The sequence below is a fragment of the Rhinolophus ferrumequinum genome, chromosome 4 (assembly GCF_004115265.2).
Source record: "Rhinolophus ferrumequinum isolate MPI-CBG mRhiFer1 chromosome 4, mRhiFer1_v1.p, whole genome shotgun sequence".
NCBI lineage: Eukaryota > Metazoa > Chordata > Mammalia > Chiroptera > Rhinolophidae > Rhinolophus > Rhinolophus ferrumequinum.
The window spans coordinates 104,194,627-104,209,100 of NC_046287.1; the positions used below are offsets into that span (position 1 = coordinate 104,194,627).

The 14,474-nt window shown below is 48.5% G+C and overlaps 1 protein-coding gene across 2 annotated transcripts; it reads right to left on the bottom strand.

Annotated features, from left to right (window-relative positions):
• Positions 1 to 5,619: 5,619 nt before the first annotated feature.
• On the bottom strand, positions 5,620 to 11,148 carry GJB2 (gap junction protein beta 2). Of its 2 annotated transcripts, XM_033104809.1 has the most exons (3): positions 10,939 to 11,148; positions 8,948 to 9,148; positions 5,620 to 7,741 (listed from the first exon to the last, which is right to left on the bottom strand). In XM_033104809.1, exon 3 carries the CDS (start codon positions 7,717 to 7,719, stop codon positions 7,039 to 7,041), a length of 681 nt encoding a protein of 226 aa, XP_032960700.1. In that variant the 5' UTR covers positions 7,720 to 7,741; positions 8,948 to 9,148; positions 10,939 to 11,148; the 3' UTR covers positions 5,620 to 7,038. The 2 variants fall into 2 exon arrangements, with proteins under 2 accessions (XP_032960700.1, XP_032960699.1); XM_033104808.1 differs by lacking the exon at positions 8,948 to 9,148 and having other exon boundaries at positions 10,939 to 11,146.
• Between the last annotated feature and the right edge of the window lie 3,326 nt (positions 11,149 to 14,474).

Consider the following 14,474-nt stretch of genomic DNA (forward strand, 5'->3'; position numbering starts at 1 on the left):
GCTCCTTCCGTGAAGATAGGCCTGTGCGATTTTTCATGGTGTCTGCTTTTGTTTTTAAGACAAGACAGGTGGGGTCTTTTCTCTTGGAAATCCTAATGTGCTGAAAGAAAATAACTACCACTGGTTTACTCTTCATTCCCCTGTGAGTAGTTGGCACCATGTGAGGTCAGCTCAGGAAATCCTGAGCCCTCCCAGCAAACCTGAGAGCTGGCAGCAGGGCGGTGTCTACCTGGCAGGAGGAGGACCTGAAGGGGGAGGGGAGCAGAGGGAACAGCAGGGAGAAGGGAGCCACTGTGTCTCAGAAAGGGACGAGGGGACAGACTCTGCTACAGGAACAGAAACGCCAGCCTGTTTCTGGCCCTCGGGCCTCACTCAGCTGGGAAGTGCTTCCATAGGCGCAGACCTGCAGCCACGCCCTCTCCCCGTCCTCAAGAGGGACCCACGGGGCCCTGTGTGCACTGTCGGAAAGACCTGGCCTCCACCCTGGCTCCAAATCCCTGTCTGCTGCCGGGGACTGTCAACTGTCAACTGGGTGACCCAAGGTTGCAGTACCGTAACTCTGACTATTACAGTTTGGGCTACACAGAGAGTGTGTGTCCATTTTTCCTTTCTCCTACCTGGTACGTGCTGCAGAGAGCACTCTGAATATTTCTGAGCTTAGGAAAGGTCACTTCCAGCCTGCCACCGGGATTGGAGGCAGGGTGACATTCTGGTGTTTCTTCCTGAACTGACCTGACCAGATTTGAACGTGACTGTTTCTGACGGAGTAGGGAAGACTCAGCTGTGTGCTCAGACATGTCTTATTAATGTTTATGGTTAATGTCCGTATGGGCTTAGGGATGCGTTTAGGTGCATTATAGCCCTCATAAAATAGGACACAGACATTAGCAGTGTTTGATGTGTGCTTGAGTCCAGAATACTTTTTAACTTTTTATGGTCAGTCAGCGTCTTTCAGTGGAGACCATCCGTCGTCTCCTGTGTTGAGAAAAGAGATGTATCTTTTGCCCACTTTAAAAAATTATGGTAAGGTATACATAACATAAAACTTATCATATTAACAAATTTTAAGGGTACATTTTCGAGTACATTCATGGTATTGTGCCAGCATCACCACCATCCATCTCCAGAGCTTTCCATCTTCCCAAACTGAAACTGTTCCCATTAAACACTAATTCCCCTTCCCCCCCCAACCCCCCAGCACCGACCAATCCAGTCTGTGTCCCTGTGACCTGACTGCTCTGGGGCCTCATGGACGTGGGATCACACAGTGCGTGTCCTGGGACTGGCTTATTGCACTGAGCATAATGTCCCCTGGGTTCACGCACGACGTAGCAGCTGACAGGATTTCCTTCCTTTTTAGGGCTGAATGACATCCGTGGTACGTATAGACCACACTGTGTTTCCCCAGCATCTGTGCTTGGACGCTGGGGTCGCTTCCCCCGTCAGCCACTGTGAACAGTGACGCTGTGAGTGTGGCTGTGCAAACCTCTGTTCAAAGTGACATGTCTCTCTTTTGCAAACACCAGGCAAATGGGAAAATTCCTGCTTTCTTGAGTTATTGTGATTCAAAGTTGCCCTAAACCTACATTTTCAGTTTGGAAATGTAGATTTCACAATTAATAAGGGGCCTGAAAAATGTGAGTGGAATTTTCCCCCAACAGTTTAAGGGAAATAAAACAAAAGACATTGCAAGTTTAAAGAGTTGCTGTGTTCACATTAGATGATGACTTCAAATGCTTTTTAAAATAAGTGATCCCCCCACAGCTGAGTGATGAGTAAGAAGTCACGTGACTGTGGCATTTACAGTCCTAGGTGGTGAGATTCCAAAATCCAAGTGACAGAAACCCGAGGGAAAACCTACATAAGAACCCTGTGCAAATTCACTGACGGTAACCAGAGATTATGGGAGTTTGCTCATATCGCTCATTGCACCACTGTGAGAGGAAGTCGTGTATGTGTATGTGTGTTTTGTTTTTCATTTATTTTCCGGTTACCCGAACAAAGCAGCAATGGCACGATACCCACAAACTGGAAATACAAACTGCAGAGCCAGGGGGACAGTCAGGCTTTATGGAGGGTGGATGTGCCCATGCAGTGGCAGGACTGTCATAAGGTGGCTGGTGCTGGCTGGGCCCCCATGACTCAGTGGGCCCAGGGGACTGGAAGGAGGCAGCGCCCTGCAGTGACATCTGCTGACAGCAGGTGGCAGCAGCGAGCTGTTTCCCCATCACTGTGTTTGCTGGTGAACTCTGGGCCTGTAATGAAATCTTGGGAACCAGGGGCAGCTTAAGTGCACTGAGCCTCAAGACCCCAAGTCGTTCCACATTGGTCAATGCACTGACAAGCATGTCCACAGTTTTATTGGCGGAAGTGACTATAGAGAAAGCAGGCTATTTAAACTGATAGATGACAAATTTGGAAGGAATTGCTAATATACTGAATATAGGGCCAGAAAGATCTGGATGAGCCAGAGGATGAACCCAAATCAGCAATAAAATTTAACAGGGGAGTATAAAGCCCTGAATTTGGTTGGAAAGTTTATGCCACATGCATGACAAAGGGAAAATGTGGTTTGCTAGGAGGTGGCGAGGGAGGGTGATGGGAAGAGGGAAAACCTGGAGACAATATAACTGCTCGCGAGTTGGGACTGGTTATATAACTTGCAATTCAATCATTCTATGGACTATTGTACGTCTGTGAAATACAACAAGTAGATCTATCTATACATGCTAGCTAGACAGATCTCCAGGGCATATTACTAAATGAGAAACTACCATAGAAAAGTTATGTAAGAATGCATACAAACATAGCATCTGTGTGTGTGTGTGTGTGTGTGTGTGTGTGTGTCTGAGATGGCAGAGAACAAAGACCAGAGGGTACACGCTGGGTGTTGGTACTAAGACTTTGGAGCAGGGTTGACAAATGGGACTTTCTCTTTCGACTTTATACGTCTGCATTTACTTCTCAATGCAAATGTGTTTATATATTAATTCTATAATTATGTAGTCACATTGGTGGCCTTTTTATTGAAAATGAGGACAGGTGATGAGGCTGTTAGAAAGCTAACAAGTTAGACTACGTTAGTGATAAGCTGTGTTGGAGCCTGGGTGTGTTGTCAGCCATCTGAGGTGCTAGGTGTTCCATCAGAGGGCAGGACCATTGCTGGACGGTTCAGCACAGCCGTAATGAGTCCGTCCACACTGCCCCTCCCTTTTGGGCCTCATCCCTCCCAGTCTCCCCTTGACTCTGTTGTCCAGCCCTTCTCTCTCACTGGACACCTTTTCCTGAGACATCATTTGGGCTGCTTCCAGGTTTCCTTTAGGTGTCTTGGCAGACAGGCCCTTCCTGACCACTCGATACTAAGTAGCAATTTCCTTTGCCTCGTCACTTCCCTTTCTACTGGTTTAGTTTTCTCCATTGCAGTGTCTGCAATATATGTGATCTACGGGGATGTGTTTACAGTCTGTCTCCTTCAACATGAAGACACAGGTTTTGTTTTGTCACAGCCTCGGTACCTAATAGTTGCTGGCACTCAGTGGTACTCAGTAAATATTGGTTGAGTAAATGAGTAATTGGAGGTGTGTAGGACCTGAACGAGCGGCATGTCTCAGGAAGTTGGGATGGCCTCCTTAACCCCATCAGCATTGGGGGAGGTGGCGAGTTCCTCGGGTGTGGACTTCTAGCTGCAGGAATGAAATGCGGAGGAGAATTCGGGAAGTCCCGTCCACATCCCTTGTGTGACCGGAACGTCCACTCTCGGCCTTTGAGCGCGATACTGTTTGCCCACTGCACCGGGATAGTCCTACCGGAGGGCTGCTGGGAGGAAAGCACCTGTAACACGACTGACGAAGGTGTTCAGAGACCCTAACTAGATGCCCCAAACTTTCTGTGTCACAGTGTTGCTTTTTCTGTAACACAGAGTAATGTAGCTGTCATCACCTGAACTTTCATGCTGTTCCGTGTGTACTCAGACATTTCTCTTCCGTCCTGTGCAGCAGTCTTTCTTCTCCCTGTACTGTACTTATTTCAGTTTTGAGTACGTGTGCACTTTTTTCCAACTCCCAGTTTATCCAGTTTTGCTTGAGTCATTGCTATCTAAAATGCTATCCATCATCTTTCCAGCTTGGGATCTAGCTAATGGAAAACAGATGATAATAATATTTTACTTAGCACTTTACTATGTCAAGGGTTTTTGCACAAATTATCTTATTTGATTGTCATTAACCTTGGAAGGTATTCTGTAAGCCCATTTGAAGACGAGGAAACTGAGGTCTGGTAAGGGAGGTCCTGCGCACATGTAGGCCCTCTCAGCACACTGCCTGCTGCCCTCCAGCTGACCTTTAGGGCGGTGAGAGCAATGACAGCCAGTGGAGGCCCAGGTCACCCTAGTGGACACCACACTGTCGTGAGCTGACCCTGATCCACTCATACCAGTTGTGACCCAACACTTGCCAGGTGACCTCTACGGAAGACTTGAGACCATGATTCCCTGTTTATTAACACACCTTGATCCCGCTGAGCTTAGCAGCACACATGTCCTGAATTCTCCTGCAGGCCAGCCTGTGTGAGGCCCTAAACGTGGCAGACCTGACACAGAATTGCTCGGTGGAATCTTAAAACACAAACAGCAGAGCTATTCCTTACCTACTGCAAACTGCAAATGGATGATTTGAGATGTAGACTCAAGATTATCATTTTCAGATTTCAAGCTTTAATTTCTAGGCCTGTGGCCAGACCTCTGTTTAAGTTCGTAAAAGTGGTCAGAAGTAGTCTGTAATTATTTTGACCCAGACTTTTAATACCTTGAGAGTAATAATCTTCATGGGTTGTAAGAGTGAATGTCTATTTACACCCATGTGTTCAGAGCACGTTGGGGGTTAGGGACTGTTTCTCATCCCTTTTCTAGCACCTGGATGAAAGTTGGCTGGTTTGGGTCCTTTTAATCCATGTATAAAGTGGATTGTTCTCCATAAAAGTACTCTTAATTACAGGTATCAAACGCCTTGAAGGCCTGGGACTGAAGGCTCCGACAGTGAAGGACAGTGCTGGCCGGCTGTCTGGGGTGAGCCCGAGGCCCGGCCAGCCTGCAGGTGGCAGCGCACGATCACCCACAGGCACAGCTGAGCCACCAGGCTTATTTCCCACGGAGGTGGCAGTAAGGAATAAAAAGCAGTGGCCTAAGACTAGCTTTGGTTACATACAAGTGCACAGGAAGACAATCCCATAGAAAAGACACCTTACAGGCTTTGTGTCACGCCTCAGCTCTCCTTCTCCATGGACATCATTTTAAATTGTCAGCGTCCACGATTCTCCCAGGGGTCAAACTGGTCACATGAACTGTGCAGCACCCTCTCAGCTACACACCCTATCTGCACACCACACTGTGCGTGTGTTTGTCAGAAATCTGGGGTGAGCACGGGGTTGGACGGAAATCAGCTTTCTTTCTCCCTTCCCCATCAAACTGTGGTGACAGAAGCATTTCTGTAACTGAGCAGATGAGCCCCAGGACAGTGGACAGACACCCTGGAAACTTACCCCTTTGGTGTTATGACATTGAAAAGATTAACCTCCTCATACAAAATCTGCTATTCTATTGAAAACTGATAGATTTTAAATAAGTATTATATGAAGCAATACTTTAATATTTTAAATGACTTTGAGACATTACAAAATTATTTTAGTTACAGGCATGTCATTAAAGCTATTTATTGTTACAAAATGTTTTTACAATGCTAATTTTGGCAAAAGGAAAACACCCACACTCATTGAAGTACGCGAGTACCAAATTTTGGGATCCATGTCAGGCATACTGATACTATTACAGTTCAATCTGTCCTATAGAACTGCTAAATATTTACCTAAACCCTAGTTTCTATTTTTCAAAAATGTCTATTAATTCTATTTTCCCTTAAAAAAATGGGAAGCTGAAGAGAGAAGCAAACAAACTTTGAAGTAGATGAAACTCATTTTTAATCACAGAATTTAGAGTCCAGTCTTTCCATTTGTTCTTTAAAAATAGTAACTACACCCCCCCCCCCACATACGCATTTTGTTCTGCACCATTAAATTGAACTGTGGCAACAAAATATTCCCAAGCAAACTCTTTAAATCAGTGTTGCTACCCTTTACCACAGTCATAGAAAAGGCAATTGCTGAAAGGGGACACAGGGTGTCTCGAGTCAGCCTATAGTTGGTGGCAGTTGGTGGCACATCCAGTCTGTACTTCTCCTGCAAAGTTGCACCCAAAGTTGTGACATGAGGCCATTTGCTGTCAGAAACCATGGCTAAAACTTCTAGGCTGTTCACATGAAAGAGGCGGAAATGCTCTTGGGTACTACATACTGCAATTACTACAGTGGCCCCGCGGAGTATTCATAACTGAGAGGCTGTATTTTAAATTCAATGACAGTATCTAAATACATGCCATTTGCATATCACAATCTGAGCCTTTGAAATAGGAGGAACATACAATGGTTTTTAGAACGTCTTGGAGACCAAAAGAACTTATTTTAAAGTGTTCACTTGAAAAAAGTATAACAGAGTTTGAAGCATTAGGTGACCTCATCCATCATTAGAGACTAAAACTTCCAAAGTGAATAAAAGAACCAAGATTCTCTGTGTTTACCTTTAATTAGGGGAGAAATGGGGACCCTAAGAAGAGCAACCAGACATTCTCAGTATCCTCTTTTGAACCTGGCATTTCTCTCCTTTCTTTAAAGAAAGAAAAACAAACGCTGATATCCTTTCTTCAAAATATGGAATTACCAGGCACCAATAACCGCTACCAGCACGGGGTTTCATTGGTCCTGATCTGAGTATAAACCATTGTGGCACAGGATCAAGCCTTTGTTCACTTCAGGAGAAAAGGGCTCCATCTGAGGCATTTGGTGTTTCACGTGAGAGCTATAGGAGTTTCAAATGGTTTTGGGTAAGGTGAGAATCTTGGTCTTGGGAAATGCTGGTGACACTGCCTTGACAGCTAAGCGCAGGTTGCCTCATCCTTTTCATGCGTTCTATCTTTTACCTAATAGCTGAGTGTTAAACTGGTTTTTTTGACTTTCCAGAACAATATCTGATGAACAAATAACACAGCTCAGTGACATTTAGCAGTATGCAAATTCCAGACACTGCAATCATGAACACCGTAAAGACAGTCTTCTCTGTGGGCCTGGAAACAAAGCAGTCCACTGTGTTGGGACAAGGCCACGCATTACACTTCACCAGACGCTGCATGGCGAACCCATCATACATGATATAGAACACGTACATGAAGACAGCTTCAAAGACGACCCGGAAAAAGATGCTGCTGGTGTACGTCCACCACAGCGACCCTTCGATACGGACCTTCTGGCTTTTAATCTCTTCGATGTCTTTATATTCACTCTTCATCTCTCCCCTAATGAACTTCCTTTTCTTCTCATGTCTGTGGTAGGCCACGTGCATGGCCACCAGCAGGGCCGGCGTGGACACGAAGATCAGCTGCAGGGCCCAGAGCCGGATGTGGGAGATGGGGAAAAAGTGGTCGTAGCACACGTTTTTGCACCCGGGCTGCAGAGTGTTGCAGGTGAAGTCGGCCTGCTCGTCGCCCCACACTTCCTTTGCAGCTACAACAAGGATCATAATGCGGAAAATAAAGAGGACGGTGAGCCAGATTTTCCCGATACTGGTGGAGTGTTTATTGACACCCCCCAGAATAGTATGCAAAGTGCTCCAGTCCATCTTCTCCCGTGGGTGGCTTGCACTGGGAAAGACAGAACGAACACAACAGAGGAGTGACTAACAGGACAGAATCCAGGAGATTTCTCTGGGTCTCAGTAAGTAAGTACTCTTCTATCTCTTCCTGAGCAAACAGCAGCTCTTACCCAACCTCACCAAAAAGGTGAAAAAACTTCATTTGCCATAAGATTAAGAGGATAGTTCCTGAAAGGTCTTGAACCTGTGTTTATGCATTCTCCAACAAAGAGCAGTAATTCATCTGAGTGATTCACCCAACTTTTAGCACACAATAAAAACTGGGCGGGGTAGGGGGGTGGGGGGGCAGGGGAGGGACAAGCAAAAGTGCTCCTGACTTGCAGGCACTAGTTAGTGCTGAGTGGCCCCTTGCAGACACTCCCTGGGTCTTCCCATCAGGCACAGGCCACTCAGCACTGGACGAAGGACATTCAGAAGGTCAAGTTGCATGTGCTTGTTAGCTTCATGTTTCGGACGGCAGCACTGGGACTGAGACTAGCCGGGCCAACCTTGCCATAAAGGCTGACAAGCCACATCTCCCTGCAGAGCCACTTTCCTTAAACTATTTCAGTGACTTGTCACTGACTTGGGGTGTGGCACTGAAGTGCTTGTCACCCAATGCTGTCCAAGTTAAAATTTCACAAAGGGCCTCACTTCCTTTTTCTGTACGAAAAGGAGCAGGTTGGAAACTTTCTGTCCATGGAGAAAAGCTGCCGTGCGCATAGGTTTTTGTGAAAGCTTGTGTACAGACTGGTGGTCCTTACTCGCGCTGAACTGATTGCTTGGATAGTACTCAGGGCTATCTGCTTGGATAAGTGTTGCAACTGTGCATTTTTATTGTGGGCTATGGATTTAATTTAGAAGTGTTTCTAAAAAGGCACATTATGAAAAATAGAAAGCTTCACTCAGAGATTTCCCAGCGATGCCCCCCTACAAGGTGACATCACTGTGCTGAATATTAAAGTCCGGAACTGAAGCTCGCTGGGGTAACACACCACTTAGTGAAAAGAGATTTGAATCCTGTGGATCAATCTGCCGGGAGCCAGGGGCCTTCTCTTCCTCCCAGGATATGAACTGTCTTCACTTATCCACAGTTACACCCATCTGTCTCAATCAGCTCTTCTTCTAGACAAGATTCCACCTCTCCACCATCCTGATGAGCAATCTGTTCTCCACCCCTTCTAAGCTGGCAGTTGAATCCTCCTTCTTCTCTTACTTAAAAGCATAATGATCCCCTCATTTTGAGCAAGTTGGGTCCTGTTCCCCGTGGACTTTCTCAGCAGGCTCGGAACGCCGGTCTTTCATGAACGCCGGTCTTTCATCACCGAGCCTCATCTTGGGCAGGGGCACCAAGGTCTGGCTGAAACCATCCAATGCCACCTTGGTCTGGGAGGCAGCACACACATGGAGAGGGGTCCTGGACATGAAAGTGACGTAAGACTGAAATAGACTCGAGAAACATGCTGCCTCACTTAGCTTGAAAAAGAGAAGCATCACTGGAAAAAAACTGGTTTAGTTGGGGTTCAGCCTTGACCCTTAAATCAGGCTGTCCGGAGGTCCTCAGGGGAACCTAGGGGCATCCTGCTATAGGCCACACCTCAGTCTAGTCCTACCACAACAGCAGAACCAAAATCCATAGTTTCACCATAGTTTCACTGGCACTTACTAAGTGGAAACAGGACAGTTACTGAAATGAACTGTGGACGGTACATTTGGTTAGAAATCAGGGGGTGAGGGAGCTTACGCCTTTGCTTTTTTCCAAAGTACCAAACACAGACCCCACACTCTTCCATAAACCAGTCCAATAATCACCAGCCTAGAAAACTACAGAGAGCCTTATATTATTGTTGCTTTTTAAAGGTCTCTGTTGAGCTGTTTATAGACCCTTTCAGGAAGAAGAGCAAATTAAAATTTAATCTGCAAATGGGTTAGGGGTAACAGGTCAAGATGGGCTAACCAAGCAGGGTGGAATCAGCGGGGCGCTGCTCTCCTGCCCTTCCTGACCTAGCAGGTGGGTCACAGGCAGACTCCTACCTGGCCCACACCCTGCCATTCATTGTTTGGAGCTCTGCCAGAGGCGGGGTGAGGAGCTGGTTCTGTTCTTTGGGGAGGCACGGGGTGAATCACCAGGTTCCAAGGAAGGCAAAAGCAGCTCTTCACACTTAACTTCTCAAATCCTTCCTTTTTTGTTGGCGGACCTTGCCCTGCTGCCTGCACAGAGCTCCCCACCCTTCTCACAGGTGCCTAATGGTGATTGACTTAGCGCTCGAGTTGCGAAATGGACTTAAAGGGCAAATGGGGACATGGCTGTCACCACATATCTGGAGACATAGTCCCAAATAAATGCTCATAGGTGTCCAGCTATCGGAAGCTGGAGAACACACACTGATAGGCACGTGTCCCCTCCAGGAGGGAGCAAAGGGCTGATGAAACTGGCCTAAGGATCCTCTCTCAGCTCCACGGTTCTTGTCTGTAAACAAGTGTCCTTCCAATTGGAAAACACCACCTGGAAACCAACACTCTTGGATTGTTCAAGAAAAAAGAGAAGCAACGAAACCCGTGTCTCAGGTTTAGGCTGCGGTGTCCGGCTCGTGGGGCAGGGAGTCCTGGCTCCTCTCCCACGACCGGTACTGATCTTGCTCTGCAAAGGTCACCTCCTCCAGGTAGGACTCCTGCTTAAACGGAATTCACCTTTTCTTCCAAACTGAGCCTTCGACCAATTAAACACTCCTGGTGACAGCAGATTAAAACTTCCCGAAGGAACATTATTGACGATCATCAATCGCGCTGCTGGAGACTTGTTTTGGGTCCCCTCTCCACCCCCGCGCTCGTGTCCTGATCGATCACGGCGTTGGTGTCGCCACGTCTCTTCCCCGCAATATCCTGACTCTAATTTCAGAACTTGGCGGAAGAAACTCGCTCGCCACAAGTTCGCTCTTGCCACCTGCCCGCCCCCCAGGTCAGTTGTCGCGACTGCCCCGTACAGGGACTGCGCAGGGGCCTCAGTGCGCGTCGGGTCCACCCGGGGAACTTGGTCTGGGTCTCCACAGCCCCCGACCGTCCCGGGTCTCCTTTCCGCGCCGGGTCCCCCCGCCCCCGCCGGGTCCCCTCCCCCAGGGCTCACCGTCCCGGGCGGTCCCAGGGTGCCCGAGAGTCCGGTGCCGGCCTTACGGCTAGGACCCAGGCGCGCTGACCCGGCAGCCTCACCTGCGGCGGAGGGAGCGCGCGGGGGTGGCGGTGTTGGCAGGGAAGCTCCTGGGGTCCTGGGTGGTCCCGAGTGGTCCCAGGCGGGTCCTAGATGGCCTCGAGTGGTCTTGACCAAGCTGCCTCCGGGCTCGCTGCCGACTGGGAGCCGCGGCCTGGCTGGGAGAAGGGAGTGCGGACTCGCAGACGTTTGGGTCTGGCACCTGCGGCTCCAGCGGCGCCTTTTAACCGAGTGGCAACCCCGCCCCCTATCTGAGCAACTCAGATAGTCACCGAGGGGTGGCTCCTCACTGCCCGCCCCCTCAGCGCTACGGGCGGGGTGCCCCGGCCTCCAGCCCCAGAGTTCCCCCAGGTCCCCGAATCCCCCCAGCGTCCCCTCCGGCCCTGAGATCCCGGGCTTCCAGTGTCCCCAGGCCCCCGGTGTCCCCAGGACGTCTTCCCTGCCACAGACCCTCCTCGGTGCCCGGGTCAGTGTCTGAGGAGGACGCAGAGCCCAGGCCTCAGCTCATTGCGTTTGGCGGGGGAGGGGTGGGGTAGGTGGGGTTAAAGGACAGTTGGTGCTGTCTACTTCGCCTCATTCGAGAGCACTATTGTATTTGAAGCTCTACTTTAATTTTTAAAAAATAATTGTTAGAGAAACAGGTAACGATTTGAAGATTTAAATTCAAGCCGCGGCGAGGCGCTCGGCCGCAGCGCGGTCGCCCAGAGCAGGTCCCCGCCTTGGAATCTGGGGGCAAGAGGGCGAGGAGGTGGCGCCACCAGTGCTGGCCGAGTCCGTGCTTCTCCCCCCTCCCCCACCTCCATCCCCGCTCCCGAAGACCCCAACAACCGTCTCCTTGAATGCCCTATTTGATTCGATCACTTTCAACAATACGCCGAGAGCGGGGGTCGGAGGTGCGAGGGGGCGGGGGACGAGTCTGGCTGTGCCAACGGCCCTGGGCATGCAGGTCCTGCCGCCTGCGCCTCAGCCCTCGTCTTCCTTCTTCCACACTAGAGAAATAGCAAGGAGGTGATTCCATTTGGGGTGAGGGAGGCCCAGAGTTTTCGGAAAGGAAAGAAAGAGTACGAATGAAGCCTACGACCCTCCTGTCCCCTGCACACGCACCACGGAAGGGGTGCACTGCCCGGCTTTCCAGGGAAGATGGAAAGCAGCTCGGCTCTCCTCTGCAAGCCCGACCGCGGATTACGAGGTCTCATGCTTCACATTTGGTTGGGTATTTTGACGTGTTGAGACGCAGGTGACCGAGAGTGGATATTCGCAAAGGAAGTGGATGGATAAGTGGCGTTGCACGAGCAGGCCGCGTGGGGACGTCGCACCGGGCCTCCTGTTCCTGCGCGGAGCAGCGCGGGTGGAGGTGTGGGCGCGCTCGCTCTCGCGCGTGCGTTTCTTGGGTCAGGTCCACGTTAAGCAAAGAAGATGATAATTCATTCTGACGGGGCAGATCTGGCCTCAGAAGTGGATTTCCATGATTGCCACCATGAACATGAGGTTTTCACTTTTCCTGGTAAAGCTGGCGCTCATCGCCACCGGCCAACTTCGGCGGGTCTTGTACTAGCACACAGGAGCCTGGTCCCGCGGTCATCACCTCACCTTCCAGCTCTAAGACTTAGTCTAAATCGTGTCTGCTCACGAAGAGACAAAGCCCCAGAGCTGCCCAGCCTGGCTCGGCCCAGTGGAGAGATGTGCTAACTCGGCTGTCAGAAATGACAAGGCCCAGCTGGATGGAGCAGACGCACCCCTGGTTTGGGTGCGCCTGGGGTTGCAGAGAGAGGTGGCTCGGTGGGCGGCGGGGATTAGCTGCGGGCCCTCCCTTTAAGTTTTCGAGGACAGTGCCTTCAGGAGCTTGTTGTAGTCCTTCCTGGTCTGCTGGTGAAGACAGTTTGCAAATTGAAAGTTGACTCACTTTCAAATTGACAAATCTCACCTTGAGTTCTAGTGTATCATGATTATGGGGTGCTGTTCAACTCCCTTTTCCTTGTTTCCCTTGACTTATTCTCCTGATTTGCATAATTAGTGTGTGTTGTTGGCTAATTGTGTATCCCAGCTACCCTACATTTTAGGATCTATAGCTCTAGAGCTCAGCACTCAGCTTTACTCTGTTGTGTGATTTCTGCTCCTTTTGTGTATGTTGGGATTTTCTTCCAATCAGACCTAGATTCTGCTAGGACAATAAATCTTACATATATTTTTGAGTGTCCTCCAGAGTAAAGGAGAAGAGGGACAGAAGAGTAAGATAAAAAAAGGGTCTCAAATTTGGAAATTTGAAATTATCTTCATGTAAGCTTAGACGTAGACACACTTAGGTTGCACCACAAATTAATATTTTTATAAATCCTGTAATTATTTTGTGAAGAGCACAATCATATTGCTGCATTTTTTTGTGTGTGGTTAAAAGCATTACTTTATTAAATGTAAACATTGAGAAAATCCTTAACTTTGTCACCCTGTTTTCACCCGTCTTCATATTTTAACAGAAAGCTCTACCCAGCCCTGTCCTGTGCTCCCTCCAGCCTTTCAGGCACCAGGGAGCCCTGGTGCTTGAGGCCGGCCTGTTGCTTGCTTGGCATGCAGCTGTCTCATTAACTAACTCGCAGGCACTGAACAACATAGAGAGAATTTTTGACTTGGCATTTTGGAAAAAACACTGCTGTCTCCTGGGTAGGTCTTGAATGAAGCCAACAGAGAAGATGGGCAACTCCCAGGGAAGATGGGGCCCTTGCCGGGCAACTGCTGAATAACCGAGAGGATCTGTGATAGCCACACCTTGTCACTTCAAAGTGTCAGAGGCACATATGACTAACACTTTTATGTGCATGCTTAGTAGCAAGCAGGTAAATCCCAGGTGTTTATAACTGAGCTGAACTTTCATACAGATATTTAAAGTGATGCAGTTGCCAGGTTAGAAGGTGAAATGCTAATGTTTAAAGTTATTTGGTATTTTAATTTGACAGTTGTTGTAGAAATAAAACAAAAAAGAAAGATGATGCTATGGGGCAAGAAGTCAGTGTGAGACAAATACTATTTTTGAATGAATGATGGCCTGCCCGGTGACTGATGGGACAGCCCCTTGCTTTCCTTCGGGAAGGATGCTTGGCATGTCTCAGGTAAGTTTCTGACACACAAATCATATGCAGGTGAGAGCAGAAAACACCTCAGGACAAGAAGAGACTCGTGACAGAGTGGAGCTCCTGTCCTAACAGTGGCAGTATGGGAGCAAGTTAGGTCCATTGAATGTCACTTTGCTCTCAGTTATTAAAGACATTAGCTCTTGGTCTACACCCCCTTTCTTGACTTTGCTGTTGAAATATTAATCGGATTAATGATTGACACCCACCCCAAAAAAATTTAGCCCTCTTCAAAATAGCAGTTGGAAACTGAAGATATAACAAACCCCAGGAATCTCTGGGGTAATTAATAATGTCTTATATACGACAACATAATTTTAAAGCAGGAGTGGCCCTAGCGTGATCCTTTTTAATTTCTGTGATAGTTTCTACAAGAAAACAGCATCTCATTACGATTTCTCTCTGTATCATTG

Excerpts from the sequence above, each read along its gene's own strand:
- GJB2 (XM_033104809.1), bottom strand. The coding sequence starts at position 7,719 with ATGGACTGGAGCACTTTGCATACTATTCTGGGGGGTGTCAATAAACAC.